This window comes from Microdochium trichocladiopsis (genome assembly GCF_020744255.1).
Source record: "Microdochium trichocladiopsis strain MPI-CAGE-CH-0230 chromosome Unknown B0I36scaffold_2, whole genome shotgun sequence".
NCBI lineage: Eukaryota > Fungi > Ascomycota > Sordariomycetes > Xylariales > Microdochiaceae > Microdochium > Microdochium trichocladiopsis.
In genome coordinates, this window is record NW_025763545.1 from 906,629 (window position 1) to 922,673 (window position 16,045).

General features: G+C 56.9%; 5 protein-coding genes across 5 annotated transcripts; 3 read left to right on the top strand and 2 right to left on the bottom strand.

The window, feature by feature from the left end:
• Positions 1-1,916: 1,916 nt before the first annotated feature.
• B0I36DRAFT_313817 (Anp1-domain-containing protein) lies at positions 1,917-3,560 on the top strand. Its single transcript, XM_046152674.1, has one exon. It carries the CDS (start codon positions 2,075-2,077, stop codon positions 3,293-3,295), a length of 1,221 nt encoding a protein of 406 aa, XP_046016455.1. The 5' UTR covers positions 1,917-2,074; the 3' UTR covers positions 3,296-3,560.
• A 373-nt stretch (positions 3,561-3,933) lies between these two features.
• B0I36DRAFT_64618 (secreted glucosidase) lies at positions 3,934-5,207 on the bottom strand. Its single transcript, XM_046163148.1, has 2 exons — positions 4,140-5,207; positions 3,934-4,062 (listed from the first exon to the last, which is right to left on the bottom strand). Exons 1-2 carry the CDS (start codon positions 4,962-4,964, stop codon positions 3,979-3,981), a joined length of 909 nt encoding a protein of 302 aa, XP_046016456.1. The 5' UTR covers positions 4,965-5,207; the 3' UTR covers positions 3,934-3,978.
• Positions 5,208-7,037: 1,830 nt separating this feature from the next.
• B0I36DRAFT_207177 (P-loop containing nucleoside triphosphate hydrolase protein) lies at positions 7,038-8,090 on the top strand (the record flags this gene model as incomplete). Its single annotated transcript, XM_046148854.1, has 2 exons — positions 7,038-7,265; positions 7,398-8,090. Coding segments are annotated over 2 exons (921 nt in total), but the record flags the coding sequence as incomplete, so codon positions are not given.
• Positions 8,091-9,036: 946 nt separating this feature from the next.
• On the bottom strand, positions 9,037-11,607 carry B0I36DRAFT_64633 (uncharacterized protein). Its single transcript, XM_046163149.1, has 4 exons — positions 10,835-11,607; positions 10,426-10,740; positions 10,117-10,367; positions 9,037-10,060 (listed from the first exon to the last, which is right to left on the bottom strand). Exons 1-4 carry the CDS (start codon positions 11,428-11,430, stop codon positions 9,414-9,416), a joined length of 1,809 nt encoding a protein of 602 aa, XP_046016458.1. The 5' UTR covers positions 11,431-11,607; the 3' UTR covers positions 9,037-9,413.
• A 1,697-nt stretch (positions 11,608-13,304) lies between these two features.
• Positions 13,305-15,913, top strand: B0I36DRAFT_64643 (uncharacterized protein). Its single transcript, XM_046163150.1, has 4 exons — positions 13,305-13,332; positions 13,560-13,696; positions 13,794-14,570; positions 14,717-15,913. Exons 2-4 carry the CDS (start codon positions 13,690-13,692, stop codon positions 15,646-15,648), a joined length of 1,716 nt encoding a protein of 571 aa, XP_046016459.1. The 5' UTR covers positions 13,305-13,332; positions 13,560-13,689; the 3' UTR covers positions 15,649-15,913.
• Positions 15,914-16,045: the final 132 nt, after the last annotated feature.

Below are 16,045 nucleotides of genomic sequence, written 5' to 3' on the forward strand. Positions count from 1 at the left end.
CTCAATGCTGGCGTCATGCTCGCCGCTCTTTGCTCGGCCATGAGCTGAAGGTCGATCTCCAGGCAATGCAGAATGGTCTTCGTCCCCCGCTATTTGGAATAGACTTCCATAGTCCTTTGAGGCAGCGCCATCAATGCGTGCCGAGGACTTTATGATGCATTGCTTCAACAAATAAGTACAGCTGTCAGCCGTTGGGGGCCAGGTTGCCCAAGGTCTCTCCCGCTACTACACCGCCGCGTTAAGCAAAAAGAAAGTTTGTCAGCTGTTCACGACATGCGGTGCCACGTCTTGCATGGCTGTGCAAATACTCCCAGCACTGTCAGCTCCACCGAGCCTGGCCTTGGCATAACTTATCAAATTCGCGAGCAAGCACTTGGTTATGCGTATTAGCCGTGCTTCCGAAAGAGAGCGGCTGACGAACGGCTTTCCCCGCGATGGACCCTTGCTCCCGCTTCCGCAGAGTCATATGACACGCACGCTCGGGGGGCTGGATACAGTAATAGCACGCACCCGGCCGCTGACGGGACAGGTGCTGCGTCGCGATGATCCTAGCCTGGCGCCGCGTCCAACTGGAAGTGGTTGATCCCCAGACTCCGTCTCCCGGGTGGTGGTGCGGGGAAGCGCAAGGTGAGCCGTCCTGGCTTGGGCCAGCCTCGTGGCACTCCGTAATCGTGCTAGGGGTGGTAGCACAACGCCCCGGACCGGTCAGCTCCCTGGCACGACAGGAGGCGATCTCTGGAACCCGAGTGGACGCTCGGAGGGCTGACAGATGGGCACAGGGTGTCGGGCAGTCTGCTCTGGCGCACACCGAGACATGAAAAGTCGATGTGATCGTCCCTGTGTCTCCACAATCCGGGGTGCATCTGACGTGGACCAGCCGCAACACAGGTACGCCTACCTAAGGTATCCTGGCCACCATCGCAGCCACGACTGCCTGGCAGTACAGGGCGGAAACAACATGACGATGGGTTGTGAGGAATCTTGACATCACGCCAGAGAACGAAGAGGAGCTTGATAAGGTTGGCGCATGGCGAGCGCCTCTGTCTCCCCCGGCAGCGGCCTGCTCAAACCCATGCTCGTGGGCCAGTCGGCAACATTTAAATCAAGGTTGCTGTACCCGAGGTTGTAAATCCAAGCTGCTGCCCCCCACACACAACCGCTCGAATACTGAGAGGGATCCTTCTCATAAAGCCCCTGGACCTCGAGCTGCCTATCCGAGGATATTTCATGAGAGTGGAAGTCCGACGGGGAGAAATGAACAGATTGCAAGGGATTGCAGTTATTCTAGTTGCGTGAGGCAAGTGTATTAATAATGTCTTGCTCCCGGGAACCAGAAAATGGCATTGTGCGAAGTTCAAGGCAGCTTTCGGGTCCTGGGTCACCGACCGAGTCGATCCGCTCGTGCCGCATCATCATGGATGGAAGCTTTCGTAGCACGGAGCCGAGCACGGAGCTATCGAAACGCCTCGCCGCTATTCCAATGGCATCCATTGTCCTAAAGTTATGCCTAAGTAAGCGTACGTTACTTACAATAGCTTGGGCCAGTGACCCCCAAGGTCCAGGCCTCGTAACCCCGCATCGAACCAGGCCCTCGAAGAACTGCACGATTCGGCCAATGACCTCTTGGTTCGACTTGCAACTTAGTAACGCACCAGGCAGACGAAAATCATGCCACTGCCTGTCGAATATTCGTGGATGACGTGTGAAAAGGAGACAGATTGCGTGATGGCCTCGCTTCTGTGCCGCATGAAGCAAGAAGGGCGTGTACCGTGTGTTGTTGGAGGCACTGTATCCACTTACAGTCCATTGTGTGGCTGCAGCAGCAATAGGGGTCCAATGGGTGCGCAACGATAATGGAACACCCAGAGGACGACTAGCATGGTGCCTCATAACAGACATCGCCAACCTCGCCGCTTCGTGAAGCCAAGGCCTTTGCAGTCCACTTAAGCTCGGGGCTCCAAACAGAGCTCGGCCACACACACACACACACACACACATATACACACAAACACAAAGACACACCCAAGGCGCATCCCGCCATGGACTCGGGCTTGTTGCCGCCGCTTCGCCAAAGATGAGGAGGTACCACACCCGACGCTACGGCGCCATCATTGCGGCGATCCTGCTCGCGGCCGTGGTGCTCTACACGACGGAGCCGCGCCGGCGCGCGTACTCGTGCAAGACGCTCGGCTCGTGCATCGACATCATCCCGCACACCTACTCGCACAGGCTCCCGCGCGACCCGGCGCTGCGCGAGTACGAGGAGACCCTGGCCGACGGCGCGGTGCACTACACCCGCGAGCTCTTCGTCACCCGCAGCGGCGGCACCGGCACTGGCACTGGTGCTGATTCTGCGGCCATGGTCCAGCCGAACCTGCTCATCCTGGTGCTCAACAAGGACGAGAGCTCGTGGGCGCGCGACTTCCGCGCCACGGGCCGCTCGGTGCACGACTTCCTGGACCTGCTGCTCACGACCAAGCTGGACCTGGCCACCGTGTCGCTCGGCATGATGACGTCGTCGCAGGCAGAGTTCGCCGCCATCAAGCAGGCCACGAGCAAGCTCCCCTTTGGGCGGGTCAGCATCCTCCTCAAGACTCCGGGGTCCTCATCTTCCTCCTCGCCGGGCCAGACGGCGACGACGCTCGACTACAAGGACCGGCACGACCGGAGCCCCAAGGTCCAGCGGAAGCGCCGGGGCATCATCGCGGCGCTGCGCAACTACCTGATGCTGCGGACCCTTGCGGACGAGGAGCACATCCTCTGGGTCGACGCCGACGTGGCCGAGTTCTCCCCGGGCATCGTGCAGGCCATGCTCGCCCACGCCGCGGCCCGCCCGGGCGACGTCGGGCTCATCACCGCGCGGTGCTCGCAGAACGCGCACGCCAACTACGACAAGAACGCCTGGAGCGTGGACAAGGGCGCCCGCACCCTCTGGAGCCCCGTGGTCGACGGCATGCGCGGCGCCGCCGTCGACGAGCTCGTGCGCACCCGCAAGTTTGTCGACGTCCTCCTCCTCGGCGGCGGCGGCGGCGAGGAGGAGGGGCCAACCTCGGACGCGGACCTCGTGCCGCTCGACAGCGTCGGCGGGACCATTCTCTACATCCGCGCCAGCATGGTCCGCGAGGGGCTCAGCTTCCCAACGTTCAATGTCGTCGGGACCACGTGGAGCCACGAGGGCTGGGTCGGCGTCGAGACGGAGGGCATCTGCTATGTCGCGGCCCAGATGGCGGGTGGTGGTGGTCGGTGCTGGTTGCTGGGTGGGAGCCATGCTGTGCGCCATGCGGATTGGGGCTAATGTCGGTGCTCTAGTTGCTGCTGTTGTTGTTGTTGATTTCGTGAGGTGTCTGAGCCGGGAGTGGGAAGATGTAGCGTGGCCATACACCTGCGCAGATAGGGAATGCATAGTACTGCGAAGTCATGTACGTGAGACGAGTATAACCAACAGGGGGGCCAAGACATGTCAATCCCTTCGCAAGTCGCTCAGCCGAATCACAATACCCGTGGACCTCATTTGTCCCCATCGTGTCAATGAGCATAGCCGTGCTTCCATGACTTGTACGTCTCGGGGGGGGGGGGGGGTTGCTCCAGATCAAGGCCATCACCTCAAATACTGCCGCTCCAATGTTCCAGACACTGCCAGTGGGCCGCCATAAGTTTTTAAAAAGTGAAAATAGTGTATGTTCAATGTTTCGATATGTCTGGGTTTTATGTAGTGGGAGATATATACAAGAAATATGTACTGTGAGATATAAAATGTCCAAATGGCTTTTGTTAATAATCAATGAGTGTGAGAGCTCCCAAGCCTTGTACCTTGGGATGACGCCGTCGAAGTGTAATGCTGTTGGGTTTGTTATCGCCCATCGCGTGGACCATGCCACCGCTGTATGATGAGTTGTTGAGATGTTTTTGGGAAGACATGTGCACTCTCACTTTCGTTAAGTGTGATAGTGGTGCCTGTCCCCGTGCTGCTGAGCAGGCTTAGTTTGACTGAAAGTGAGCAACGTAGGCGACCTCCATCATGGCACCGTAGCCGTCTTGGGTGCTCGAGCTGGGGTCACCGGGCTATCGTAATATTCATGTCAGTACTCGTTATGCTACTCTCTTCCCCTCTCTCTGAAGCATCGGGATAGAAAACTTACCCAGACACCGCCAACGGCGACATTGAAGATGATACGGTGGGGCTTGGCGGCAATGTAGTTCCACGAGTCCTGGTTCTTGACATCGGAGCCGCGAACACGGAGGTACTCGCGACCGTCCATGGTCCAGGTGAGAGACTGGTCGGTCCAGCTCGAAGCAGTGCGGTCCCACGTGACGGCCCAGGTGTGCCAGTCGTTGTTAGGCAGGCTGGTGCCGTCGCTCTGACCACAGTCACCCTCGCGGCACCACAGCGTGCCATAGCCCATGTTCTCGCCGTTGACACGCTCCATAATGTCGACCTCGCCGCAGGTCGGGTGACCAGGGTTTTCCGTGTTGCAGGCCTGGCCAAGAGTCCAGAAGGCTGGGAAAATGCCCTTGTTGTTGCCGGCCGAGTTGCTACCGAAGCGCAGGCGGGACTCGATGACGGTCTTCTTGCCCGAGGCTGGGGTAAAGTAGTAGTTGGACTCGACGCGGCCGGAGCTCCAGCACTGGTGAGTGCGGACGGGGTAGGGAGCCTCGCCGTTGGTCTTGCAGTTGGTGCCGCTCTCCTTCCACGGGACGAGCTGCAGCGTGTTGCCGCCGCTAAGCTGCACGTTCTTGTTGCGAGCCTGGTAGTCTTGCCACTCCTCATTCCAGTGGTCCTTGGAGCCCAGCCACCACTTGTCCTGGTCAGGAAGCTGACCAGCGGCGCCGCTGAAGTTGTCTTGCCACTTGATCGAGTAGCCAGACTTGGACGGGGCAGCCTCCTGAATCTGGATAGGGCCGGCAGTGACGGCGGCCGCGAGGGCCAAGGTCGAGAGTGCCCCGCGGAGTGAGAAGTTGGACATTGTGAAAGAGGTTGTTGTCAATTTTGGCAAGCTGGCGAAACTTTGAGGAGTAGATGAATGTGGTGGAGGAGTTCCTTGTGTTGTTGTTCTCGGCGCTTGATGTCTCTCTTCTTCATATCGTCAGGGCATGGCGATGCTTCCGTCCTTATATATTTCGTATCATTCAACCACCATCAGCAAAGATGGATGGATCGAATACAGATGCTGTTGGCACCACGGAGCCGAACACGTGCTGATGTTGCCATTGTCGTTGCTCGAGGTCTAAGTTGCGAGCTAGTCCCAAAGCATCGCAACAGAGGTCTACGCGATGTGCTCCAGGAGCTGGCACGTTACTTTGCGAGCGGAACGGCAGAGGCCCGTCTGCAAGCTGGACGAGCAGGAACTACATTAGAATCATCTCTACACGAGACCAGCTAGGTGAATCTGTACTCATGGCTGAGCCGACGAGGAGTCGCGGAGCGGCATCCTGGGGGGCCATCAAGTCGGCTATGAGAAAGACTGCCTATTCGGGCTGACATGTAGGGCTGCCAAGCCCAGCTGGTTACATGAATCAGCACAGGGAAAGGATCGAGTAGCCTGTCGATGCCGCCATCTCCTGGACGAGGGCACGAGATTGGGGTCCAATTGCAATATCTGCCTCATGGCGAGCCTCCTAGGAAGGAGGATCTGATCGCTTGGCTCTTTGACAGAACTGTCCCCGCGCATTAACAGAGACAGGCCTGGGGGCCGGACAGTTCGATGCAAATGATGCGCCGCGCAGGCCAGATCCTGGCACAGTCCAATCGAGGCGGAGAATAGCACCCGTGGCCAAGGAGATGCCTGTTTCTGACACTGCCCGATCTGGGGAATCCTGCCGGTCTGGTGAGTGGCCTTCTTGTATGGCGGCCGTGATCGACTGTCGGCAGGACCTTGATCACGCAATAGGAGTGAGCCGTGCCGTATAGACCAGCCAATTGCATGTCGATAGTCGAGCCATGCATGAAGAAAGGCGGCCCTCTGGCGAGCATCGGTGCTGCCACAGGACGGACTCAGGGCCAGACGGATGCGGGGCGTCTTGGGGCGCGACAGCCATGGACCTCGAGTTGATGAAGTATGCCGAGGGCATAATCAGTTGTGGACTCGGGCTATTTCGGGCGGGTGGCTTGGAAAGAGACTAGAGTCCCTCAGAGTCCTGTTGTGGAAAGCCTGCTGGGCCTGGCAGGGCTGCAGGGCGTACTGAAGGATCATACCTGGTGCGACATAGTAGACTAATTGTCCGAGCTGGTGGAGCCAACGTCGATGCCACCTGCGACTATCTATGTACGTAAAGGTACGCACCTCGCCGCACGCACGCATACTTTGTCCAATGTTACCAAGCTGGGGATACTGGATACCTCGCCTTGGAAGTGCGGGAAGCTGCTGCAAGGCACCCGGGACGGGCCTCCAGACGGCCAGGGTCTCGTCTCCCCCATTCCCCCATCCCACTTGCGTCCGCAGCACGTCATTTGGCCCGGCGCCGCGCGGGCAGGGCTGAATTCACCCAGCACTCCACTCCCGCTCCACCAAAAGTTTCAATCCCCATCGCCGTCAACTGGCCGTGCCGTGACTCTGCCTGTGTTCGCCCATCCTGCAACAACAGCAGCGCGCGGCTGTCTTCGCCATGGATGCTAGTGCAAGCGGTCCCGCCTCAGCACCACACCTCTCTGTTGACAACTGACATGACATGACCCGGCCGCCACGGTTGCGACGACTACATCTTGCCTCTGCCGCCTTTGGTCCCTAGTCAACACCGGTAGACTACCCTTTGCTGGTCGGCTCTTCAGCCCAGACATGGCCGCCCTCCTTGCTGGGGCCACGGCCCGGGCACGGCTTGCTCGACCGCATGTCCTCTGGTCCCATGGATTCTCAAAGCTGCCCCCAAGGATGGCAGCCTACCACCAGGCACAGCCGTCTTCCTCCTGGCTTCAGCCGGCATCAACCGCGTCCCAGATGGCTGCGGCTAACCGCACGGCAAGGCCTCCACCCGATGCAATCCCAGCCCGGCAGGACAAGAAGAGCCAAAATGCCCAACTGCCTGCTGAGGATGCCATCCCGGCCTTCGTACCCCGCAAGTCCTTTGCCGCCTCGGACTCAATCATACGATCCTACTACTTGGGGCACCACCACAGTGCGCTGCAGTCCATGGTCAGGATGCTCAACGACATCGACGTCGTGATCGAGTGTCGTGATGTCCGTGTCCCAGTGACCTCGACCAACCCCAAGCTTGAACAAGCTCTGGCCGGGAAAGAGAGGGTCGTCGTGTATACCAAGGCAGACTTACTTGTCGAAGACCTTGACCGAGACATTGCTACGACTCTTTCGAAACGTAAAGAGATCAAGACGTTGCTGGCTTTTCATGCAGGCCGCATTGCTGAAGCCGTCGATCATGGCGAGCGTGCTGCTGATGCTCTTGAGTTCGAGACAGCAAATCCGCTGGACGAGAGAGTTGAAGACCTTGCACAACCCACTGGCTCTGGCCCGTCTCCCACAATCGTCTTTGTCAACACCTACAAGGCCAATACAACAGGAAATGTCATCAAGCTCCTGAAGGCGCGAGCCGCGGCGCATGACTCCCTGATTGGTATCCGTGCCCTTGTTGTGGGTATGCCAAATGCTGGCAAGTCATCACTGCTGAATGCATTGAGATCGAAAGGCACCAAAAAGAAGGGAACCGTGTCCCGCACTGGTGATGAGCCCGGCGTGACCAGACAGGTCCAAACGCCAGTACGCGTTACCGAAGACGATGGCGACATCCCTGCTGTCCAGGTGTATGACACTCCTGGTGTCTTCGTCCCGTACGTGGCTGACGTCGAGTCCATGCTCAAGCTCAGCCTCGTCGGCTGCGTCAAGGATGGCATCGTCCCCGTAGAGACCATCGCCGACTACCTCCTCTTCCGCCTCAACTTGCACGACCCGGGCTTGTACTCGAGATGGTCGGCCCCGACCAATTCGGTCGAAGACTTTCTCGACAACGTCGGCCGGAAGCGCGGCATGCTCGGCGCGGGCGGGGAGCCGAGCCGCTTGCGTGCGGCCGACTGGATTGTCCAGCAGTGGCGCAAGGGTAAGCTGGGACGCTTCTGCCTCGACGACCTCTCAGAGGACAACCTGCGGAGGCTGGCGCACAAACTCAAACTCGAGGCGGGTCATGGCGGGCCAGTCAGTCTGAGGCAGGCCAAGAAGTTATACAAGGACCAACGCAAGGCGAACCAGGCTGCGAGGCACGCCGCCAGAACTTGAATATTCGCAAGAGAAGTAGTCGGAGCACTATCTCATCCCGTGGCGGTTCTCAGTGCTGCTTGGGCATGCCGAATAGATAACCCCGATGCTACATTTCCGTATAGCGCACCAACACCTCAAAGACTGCCAGCCTGATCGGCAGATGAACTGGCCGAGACCACCAATAGTGGGTGGGCATCAACCCTGCGGCCCTTATCTGCCCTGCTCATCTCTGTCTTCAGAGAGTGTTCAACATTTGTGGAAAGGTCAACAAGAATTGTCCCCTGGCACAGACAGTACTGCAGAGGGACCCCGGACTTGAAGGGCCTCAAAGTTCAGGTCGGCAGCGAGAATCGATTCTGAGGATTTACGCCTGATATAGACGTTGCGGACACACTCTCCGTCTGACGATCCCAGATAGGGAAACCAGCTTGGACATATGAATATGCGCCATGCATGCATGTACACTACTACTGATGTTCATCATCACGAACATAAACGCACGCCGCCACACTTATGAACTGGGCAAGAAGAATCATGTTGGGGTTACCCTACTTATAGAGACACTTATTGTACAACACAAATTTCCACCGAAGAACAGGACAAATCAGGCTTGGAGGTATAGTTGAGATGAGTGCACAAAGACACGACACAGAATCCAACAGCAACGAGCATGTTTCTTCTGCAACACGACCAATCTTTGCTTTGTAGTGCTGCAACCCAGAAACATCCCCTCGTATACTTCACCCTCCTTGCTTCTTTCTTTCTTTTGACCCTCGAGGCAGGTTGATTGATTCTGCAGGAGAAGCGTGCTTTCGAATTTCAAGGTGTGTGTGCAAAGGGCCCATATTTAAACCAAAACATTACAATGGTGGATTCGCCAAACGAATACTTTTCTCAGACATCATATGCGTGATCAACTTCCGTCATTTTTCCTTTTTTGAATCTCTCATCTCTCTCCTGAACTAGACTCCAGACATGAAAGAGACAAGAAACATTTCTCAACGACCAAGAAGGGCAAATATGATGCGGCTCGTGAAACGCCACGGTGAAGGTGGAAGAATAAACGGAACACAAAACAGAACGCCTGTTGCCATGGGTATACGTGGTGATGAAGGATCAAGAGAACCAAGGAGAAATACAAAAGAGGGGATGAGGCACTTAAGCCAAGGCCACGCGGGCGAAACCTCGCTAAGGGACAGAACCTGCAGCATCTCATGGTGCGTACTCCTGCTGCCACTTCACTAGGTCTCGCGTCAACGCGTCCATCATCTCTACACAAGTCAGATCCTTAAATGTGGCTTCGGAGAGCGTTGCCGCATCTTTCTTCTTCGGGCTGGCTCCGCCACTGTCGCCATTGAGGTTCGCATCGGTCTTGCCATTGGTAAGCTCGTTGTTGGGTGTCGTCTTGTTCGAGTCGTTTAGTGGCTCGTTGACGAGATCGACTTGGGTCCGCGACATGTATTCGAGTATGTTGTTGACACGCCGTTTCATGTCACTCATGGTAACTCGAGAACTCATAACCCCTTTCGACCTGGCGACCTGCTTGCTGGGCGGTTCGGTTCCGGACGGCTTGCTGTGTGACGTGCTTTCGTCGCCATTACGGCTGGCGTCCCGGGGCAAAGATCTCGCAGGAGATTCCTCGTGCTCTTGGTCTCGGTCTTTCGTGTATTGGTTCCGTCCCTTCTTCTTCGAATGAGCCGCACTCTTCTTCTTGTGTGAGCTTGCTGGAGGTTCTGTCGCTGGAGGAGAATCGGGGGGAGGTGCCGAGGATGGTGGCGGGTCTGCGGGCGGAGCCGAGTCTGTGGACCGACTGTGTCCAGCTCGAGTGGTAGGAGGAGCTTCATCTGAAGGATCATCCTCTGCAATCAAGTTAGTACGGCTTTTTGCACATTCAAGGTTGCCCAGAAACGCTTACCATCGCCGCGCCTCCGTGTCGCACGGCCATTACGCTTGCTGGCCGCTTCGGCACGCTTGCGTTCCTGCTCTTCACGCCGCTCGTCTCTCTCTGCGCGCTCGCGCTGAGTTCTCAGAGCATTCCGAGACTTCTTGTGACCGCCAGGCATAATATCGTCATCAGACTCGTCTTGGTCGACCTTGAGTGCCTCTTCCGCCACCGGCGAGGCAGATCTGGAATCGGTCCGCTGTCTCTTCACATTCTCGGCTTTCCTGCGTCATTTTTAGTACTGGAGCACCCAATTCGATCGTAATTGGGCTTTGGACATACTCTTCGCTATCATCCCTTGTGCGCTTCGGTCGCCTTGACGCCGCAGTCAATTCAGAATCCTCGTCTGCGGTTTCTTCCTTGCTCGCTTCGATAGCACGCCGAAGTTGTTCCTCTTCGTCGTACGCTGCATCGCGGCTGTTCATAGTCGACCGTCGCTTCCCATTGAGCGCGGCAGCAGCGGCAGCCGCCGATCTGGAGTTTCTGGTGCTTGTTTCTTTCGGCGAGTGGGACCCTGCGGTCTCCTTGGCTGTGGAGGTTGCCCGGGAAGCGGCTCGCGACAAACGGTGAACGGGGAGGAAGATTGAGTATTTTTGACTGAGCAGAGAATGCGTGAGCGCCCGATCCAAACCAGACTAATGCCTCGATCGCATGGCACGAGGACGTTAGTCGATTGAAGAGCGATACTTACCCTGTACTTGATGTGAATATTCTGTGAAGGTCCTTGCGGCATTGTTCGCAAAAGTATTCTATGTCGTCGGGCTGCGACTCTTCTGTGGTGAAACCGACGCAAGCGCTATGCTGCCACGAGTTGCACGTCTCGCATTGGACGAAATTGCCGGCCATCTCGTCCGTGATCTCCACGCCAAAGATGCGCTCGAAGTCGACTGCATCTTTCAGGCCATGCTTGGACTCGGGTTCGAAGGGTGGCGGACCGGGGTAGTCCTCGTGGTTGCAGACACAGCGGACGGCCTCGTCGTCCTCTTGCTGGTCATCGCTGGCTGGGGCCATGTCGAGGAGCTCGATCTTAGGATGGCGGTCACGTTCTTCGTCACGAGCGCGTGTGCTCCTTCTGCGAGAGGAGAATTCTTCGTGGGTGATGTCTTCGGGCGGTTCGGAACTGAGCGAGGCGCTCTCGGTAGACTTCTGTGGTGAACCGTTCTTGGCGAACGCGCGGGTGCTGCGCTCCGTGCGACTCGAGTTGCTCGATGTCGCTGACGATTGGTATGGGATTGCCGATGATGGGGGTTTGGCGCGGGACGAGCGTCGGGCAAGGACGTCGGCCATTGCTGGCACAGCGCGTTCAATGAAGTCGCTGTGGCAAGCGAAGCATCAGGAGGAGGGACAAGGTGCGGAAGGCAATCGCCCAGCAGCCACAGGGCTCCAGCTTAGCGAAGCGCCAAAGGGTAAGGACAATAGTGCTCTGGACACCGGAACGTCTTATTCATGCGCCGTGGTGAGGAGTCGAGGCGAGGCCGTGGGAGAATGCTTGAGAAAAGCCGACGAGCGAGGAGGCTGCGCGTGGATGACGAAAGACTAGGCAAGCAGAGTGATGAGGAACAGGTGGCTTTGCTCGCTCTGTACCATGACGGGAAACTCAATGCTGCTCCAGGATAGCACGCGCCAACGAGGTGAAGCAGCATGCAGGTCGTGGGAGGAAGCTGGGGGGAGACTCGGGCGAAAAGAGAAGACAATCGGAGGGAGGGATGCGACGCCCAGGTGCGAGCCGCCTGCCTCCACCTAGTGCGGAGTTCCCGTGTCGAACTGGTGCTGGTCCCGGCCCTGCCTGGTAGAGGGAAGATGACTAAGGTGCTCAGTCACTTTCAACCAAATGAAGGCGGCTCCGCCTCCAGGTGGCGCCAATGAACCGTTCAGTCACTGCACTTCGTGAAAGCCGCGCATCATGCCGTTCGAAGGAGACCAAGGCCAGGACACGAATGTGTTGTCTCCCTTGGAAAGCATCGATGGGCATCGTTGTGTTTGGAGAGAGCGCTGAGACCCGTCGCTTCACTATTCCGTTGCTGACAAGCCCGTCTTGGGTCGGACCTGATTTGACGGGCCGATGCAGTATTAAAAAAACCGCTCGCGGCCCTCGATAAGCCCCCAAGATTGTCTCATGTCAGTGAGCGGATTATTTCTCAGAGCTCCTTGCCGCCCGGAGCAGACGGTTTCTTGGAAAGATGCCCCGCACCACCTCTACAGCTCACAGTGCGGCACAATATCCCACCAGGCGGTCCCGATTCTTACACTACTTACAGTTAAGTAGTCAAGGGTGCCGAAGTGTAGATAGCAGTGATAACCAGGATAAAACCCATGGCTGTCAGCTATGCCAATGAGCACGAGTTCGGACATGTGCAACAGGAAATGGCCTCTGGTCTGTCTTGGGACGGATAAGGTCACTTTCGTGTCCGTCGAGTTACCACTACACAGCTCGAGTGTCCGGGAATGGTCCTGCAGATGTCGAGGTATCTGAAAATGCATCTGCCTGGTGTTTTGAGACTATCCCCTTCCTTCTCCTTTCCCCAGAAAACGAGCTAGTCGCAGGTTGTTCATGAGCTCACGCGATTCTCTAACTTCGAACCGGGATGATGAGCAATCGCCTCGTGTCAGTTAACGACCAAACCCACGAATCCTCTTTTGGAATTTCGAAGCAGGAGGGAACTCTCTTTCGGCCGGGTGTGATGCCTGTCTCAAGAAGTGTGCACTATCATCATGGTGAGGTTCTCCTTTGGACTATTTACAATTTCAAGCTGTCAGAAAAATATCCATAGATGTCCTTGTCTGTTTAGCGTACTTAAAGTGCTTGCTTAAGAGCGTAGGGTCACTCGATGCATACTGTTTTGACACTCGGCCACACGGCTTGGAGACACTGTGGGGTGCACACAAGGACAGAACCCTGCCGCCGCCGCTACCACCACCATAATGTGCACCTCTAGCCAGGCTGGATGTCTGTCAACACTGACCTTGCTACGCACGAGGCGACACCACAATATCTCCTCCATACGCAGCTCCCAGCACTGCTTCGACCTCGGCTATACATGTTCGCCCTTGCAAGCACAGTTACACCTCATCGATAAACCCGAACCGCCTCAAATCGTCCAGCCTTTGGGGTGACCCTCGAGCCGACAAGCCAGCCTCATCTGTCCCACCTCCCGACTCAACGGCACTCGGTTCGTCTGCCGCACTCCGGTCAGTCTCTTTTGGGCAGTCCTTTTATGCGTCCGACAAGGCAAGCAAGATATTCTTGGCTCCGCATACTCCCTGGATAGTGCTCCAAGATCTGGGGACAGCCATATGCCTTCCCCCGCCAATTCTCGAGATGCTGAAGCAGCTGCTGTCCAACGTGCGAGCTGCGGTGGCTGGGCATAGATGATTGCCGACTATAGACGATCTGAAACTGACGAACATGTATGAAGACAGGGAACATTCACTATCTACAAATCCGATATTCGGCACGTCGACTCATGCCTTGCTGCGTCATCAACACGACGAGCCACGGATAGCTCCGATTCGACCGTACAGGGTTACGACGACGGACATGATTTCATGATGGGTGTGTCAGTCTGATGCCGTCGGACCCAGATTCAGGGACTCCCTCAGTCTGTGTGTTGGGCTACTTCAGAACCACCACTAATCGTGATTGACGCTAGGCTACTCGACAACAATGTCCCCCGAGTCCTCGTCTTCTACATATCCGGATAGACCTATTCTGCCATTGCCGAAGCGCCGACTTCGAGAACGGCTCTCGGCGGCTGTGGCAGAGTCTATCAAATATCCGCCAGCACCACAAACGACAACGCCCTTGTTTGTGTATCCTTATAGTTCCAGGGACGACAACGGAACCCATAGTCTTGGTGCAGCGAAGAATTTTGTACCATGGCGAGGTCTGGAATCGAGGGCGTTTGTAGGAGGCGAAACGAGAGATGACACGCCCATCAGCCAGCAACGAAGGTCTTTACCTGTACGCCCGGCTCCGGAGATGGCAAATCTTGGGTTGCGCGGGCAGCAGAGGAGCTTGAGCTCTCGTCACATCCCTCAAGCGCCGCCATCAACAGCCTCATCTGCCGATGGTTATGATTCGTTCGAGAACTCGAACAACAAAAAGAAGCGCAAGATTCCAACAGCGGGTGAGAGCATACTGAATGGCGCGCATCCGCTGGGCGATCCTGGGGCGCTTGGAGTGCCGTCACCTCCGACGACTAGCGACGAAGGCTCTTCTGAGATCGCTGCCGCAGCAACGGCGGCGTACTACCAAGCCGGGACGGCCGCGGTCAACGGCGCAGGTATCTCTGGGCCTGGTCGTGGTCGATACGGTCGCGTGCGTAATGGACGGAGTCCACTGCGAGTCCTTTCCGATCCTAACAGTGTCTGGCCTGGTCGCGCACCGAAGCCGAAGACGGCAGGGCAGTTGCCGTCGTCGCCACCTGGTAAGTGTTTGAAATCCATGGGCATGGCCAGGCTCGTTGCTACGGCACCGGGTCACTCGCGCAGCCTTCGTGCCTGACCAGGCACACGCGAGCCTGACTGCACCCCTCTCCCTGGACTCATCACTCACTCTTACTGCGTCGACTAGGCGAGAACGTAGGCATCATTTCGAGCGCGATCGCCTCAGCTGAAAAGAATCCCCGCCCGCATGGTCAAGAAAACGTCAGCCTTCTGCAGAGCAAGCCATACACGGTCGCCAGAAACACGCCATCAGCACCAACCCAGTTCACCTTCACATTCGACTCCAGCAGTTCAGTGTCGTGGCCTGGTGCTGACTTGGCTCTCGATTTCCCTGGATATCACCACTCGATTCCACGAGGGATGGCTGGAGACAATCGGGACGTATACAACAATCGCAACGCCCAGGCGCCACCAATGGCTGGCGGCGCGTTCTCGGGAGGCCATGGTGCAACAAAGCAGGGCAACAACGGACATGGCAAGGGACCGCCCTCGCCCAACGCCCTCCCAAGGAAAACAAAGAAGCGGGGAAACTCGCTCCTGCTAGCTGCGCGTCGGAGGAAGCAGCAAACAGAAGATCAGAACTATCACCACCCGCCAGCCCCCGAGGATATTTGGATGTGTGAATTCTGCGAGTACGAAAGCATCTTTGGCGAAGCGCCGACGGCTCTCATCCGGCAGTACGAGATCAAGGACCGCAAGCGGCGGAGGGAAGAGGCAGAGCGACGAAGGCTGCTGGAAAAGGCAAAGATGAAGTCCCGCAAGGGAAAGAAGCCGAGCAAGAACCCCGCCAAAACCAACAGCAACCCATCCGACCAAGCGGCAGCAAACACATCGGCCGCACAACCAACGGCGAAGGCACCGCAGGATGGCACACTGGACGGTGTCCACGAGGAGTACGAGAATGGTTACTACGAGGACGATGTGCATGACGATGACCTGCCACCTCTTGAGTCCTTCTCACAGAACCCAGCTCAACATCGACATGCTGCAAATGTCTTGGGCGATGGAGGAGGAGGACTATCAGGAGCCATGCCACAACCACTGCAAACATCTGCCTAGACTATGGGTGAGTCATACCTAGGCATCGATGAATGCTGCCATCGTTGCAGATTATGAGTGAAGGAAGCTGGTGGAATGTCAGTATTCACTATGAGCAGCATGGTACATGATATTACCGCTGCATTCCTGGACATTGTGTTTGTAGTTCCTGGATATCCTCACTGTTTTGGACCTTTCTGGATTGCGTGTCAACTCAGTCGGCGTGGAAGGCAGACGGGCTGGTGCCTTCAGGCGAGGCTTGGCCGGGCAGGGAAGTAAGCCACAAACAATACCGCATAACGCAGGCGATACTTGGGATATCACTACTCAAACACGAGCCCATTGTAATACAAATCAATCATGAAAGGACGTTGATACAACGGATGCGGCTTGCATTTTCTTGGCCGATGAGGAAGCT

Bases quoted from the DNA above. Each gene is read 5' to 3' on its own strand.
- B0I36DRAFT_313817 (XM_046152674.1), top strand. From the start codon at position 2,075: ATGAGGAGGTACCACACCCGACGCTACGGCGCCATCATTGCGGCGATC.
- B0I36DRAFT_64618 (XM_046163148.1), bottom strand. From the start codon at position 4,964: ATGTCCAACTTCTCACTCCGCGGGGCACTCTCGACCTTGGCCCTCGCG. The intron at 4,063-4,139 runs GTAAGTTTTCTA...ATATTACGATAG, and splicing joins TCGCCGTTGGCGGTGTCTGG to CCCGGTGACCCCAGCTCGAG.
- B0I36DRAFT_64633 (XM_046163149.1), bottom strand. From the start codon at position 11,430: ATGGCCGACGTCCTTGCCCGACGCTCGTCCCGCGCCAAACCCCCATCA. The intron at 10,368-10,425 runs GTATGTCCAAAG...AAAATGACGCAG, and splicing joins ACAAGGGATGATAGCGAAGA to GAAAGCCGAGAATGTGAAGA. The intron at 10,061-10,116 runs GTAAGCGTTTCT...ACTTGATTGCAG, and splicing joins GACACGGAGGCGCGGCGATG to AGGATGATCCTTCAGATGAA.
- B0I36DRAFT_64643 (XM_046163150.1), top strand. The intron at 14,571-14,716 runs GTAAGTGTTTGA...TGCGTCGACTAG, and splicing joins GTTGCCGTCGTCGCCACCTG to GCGAGAACGTAGGCATCATT.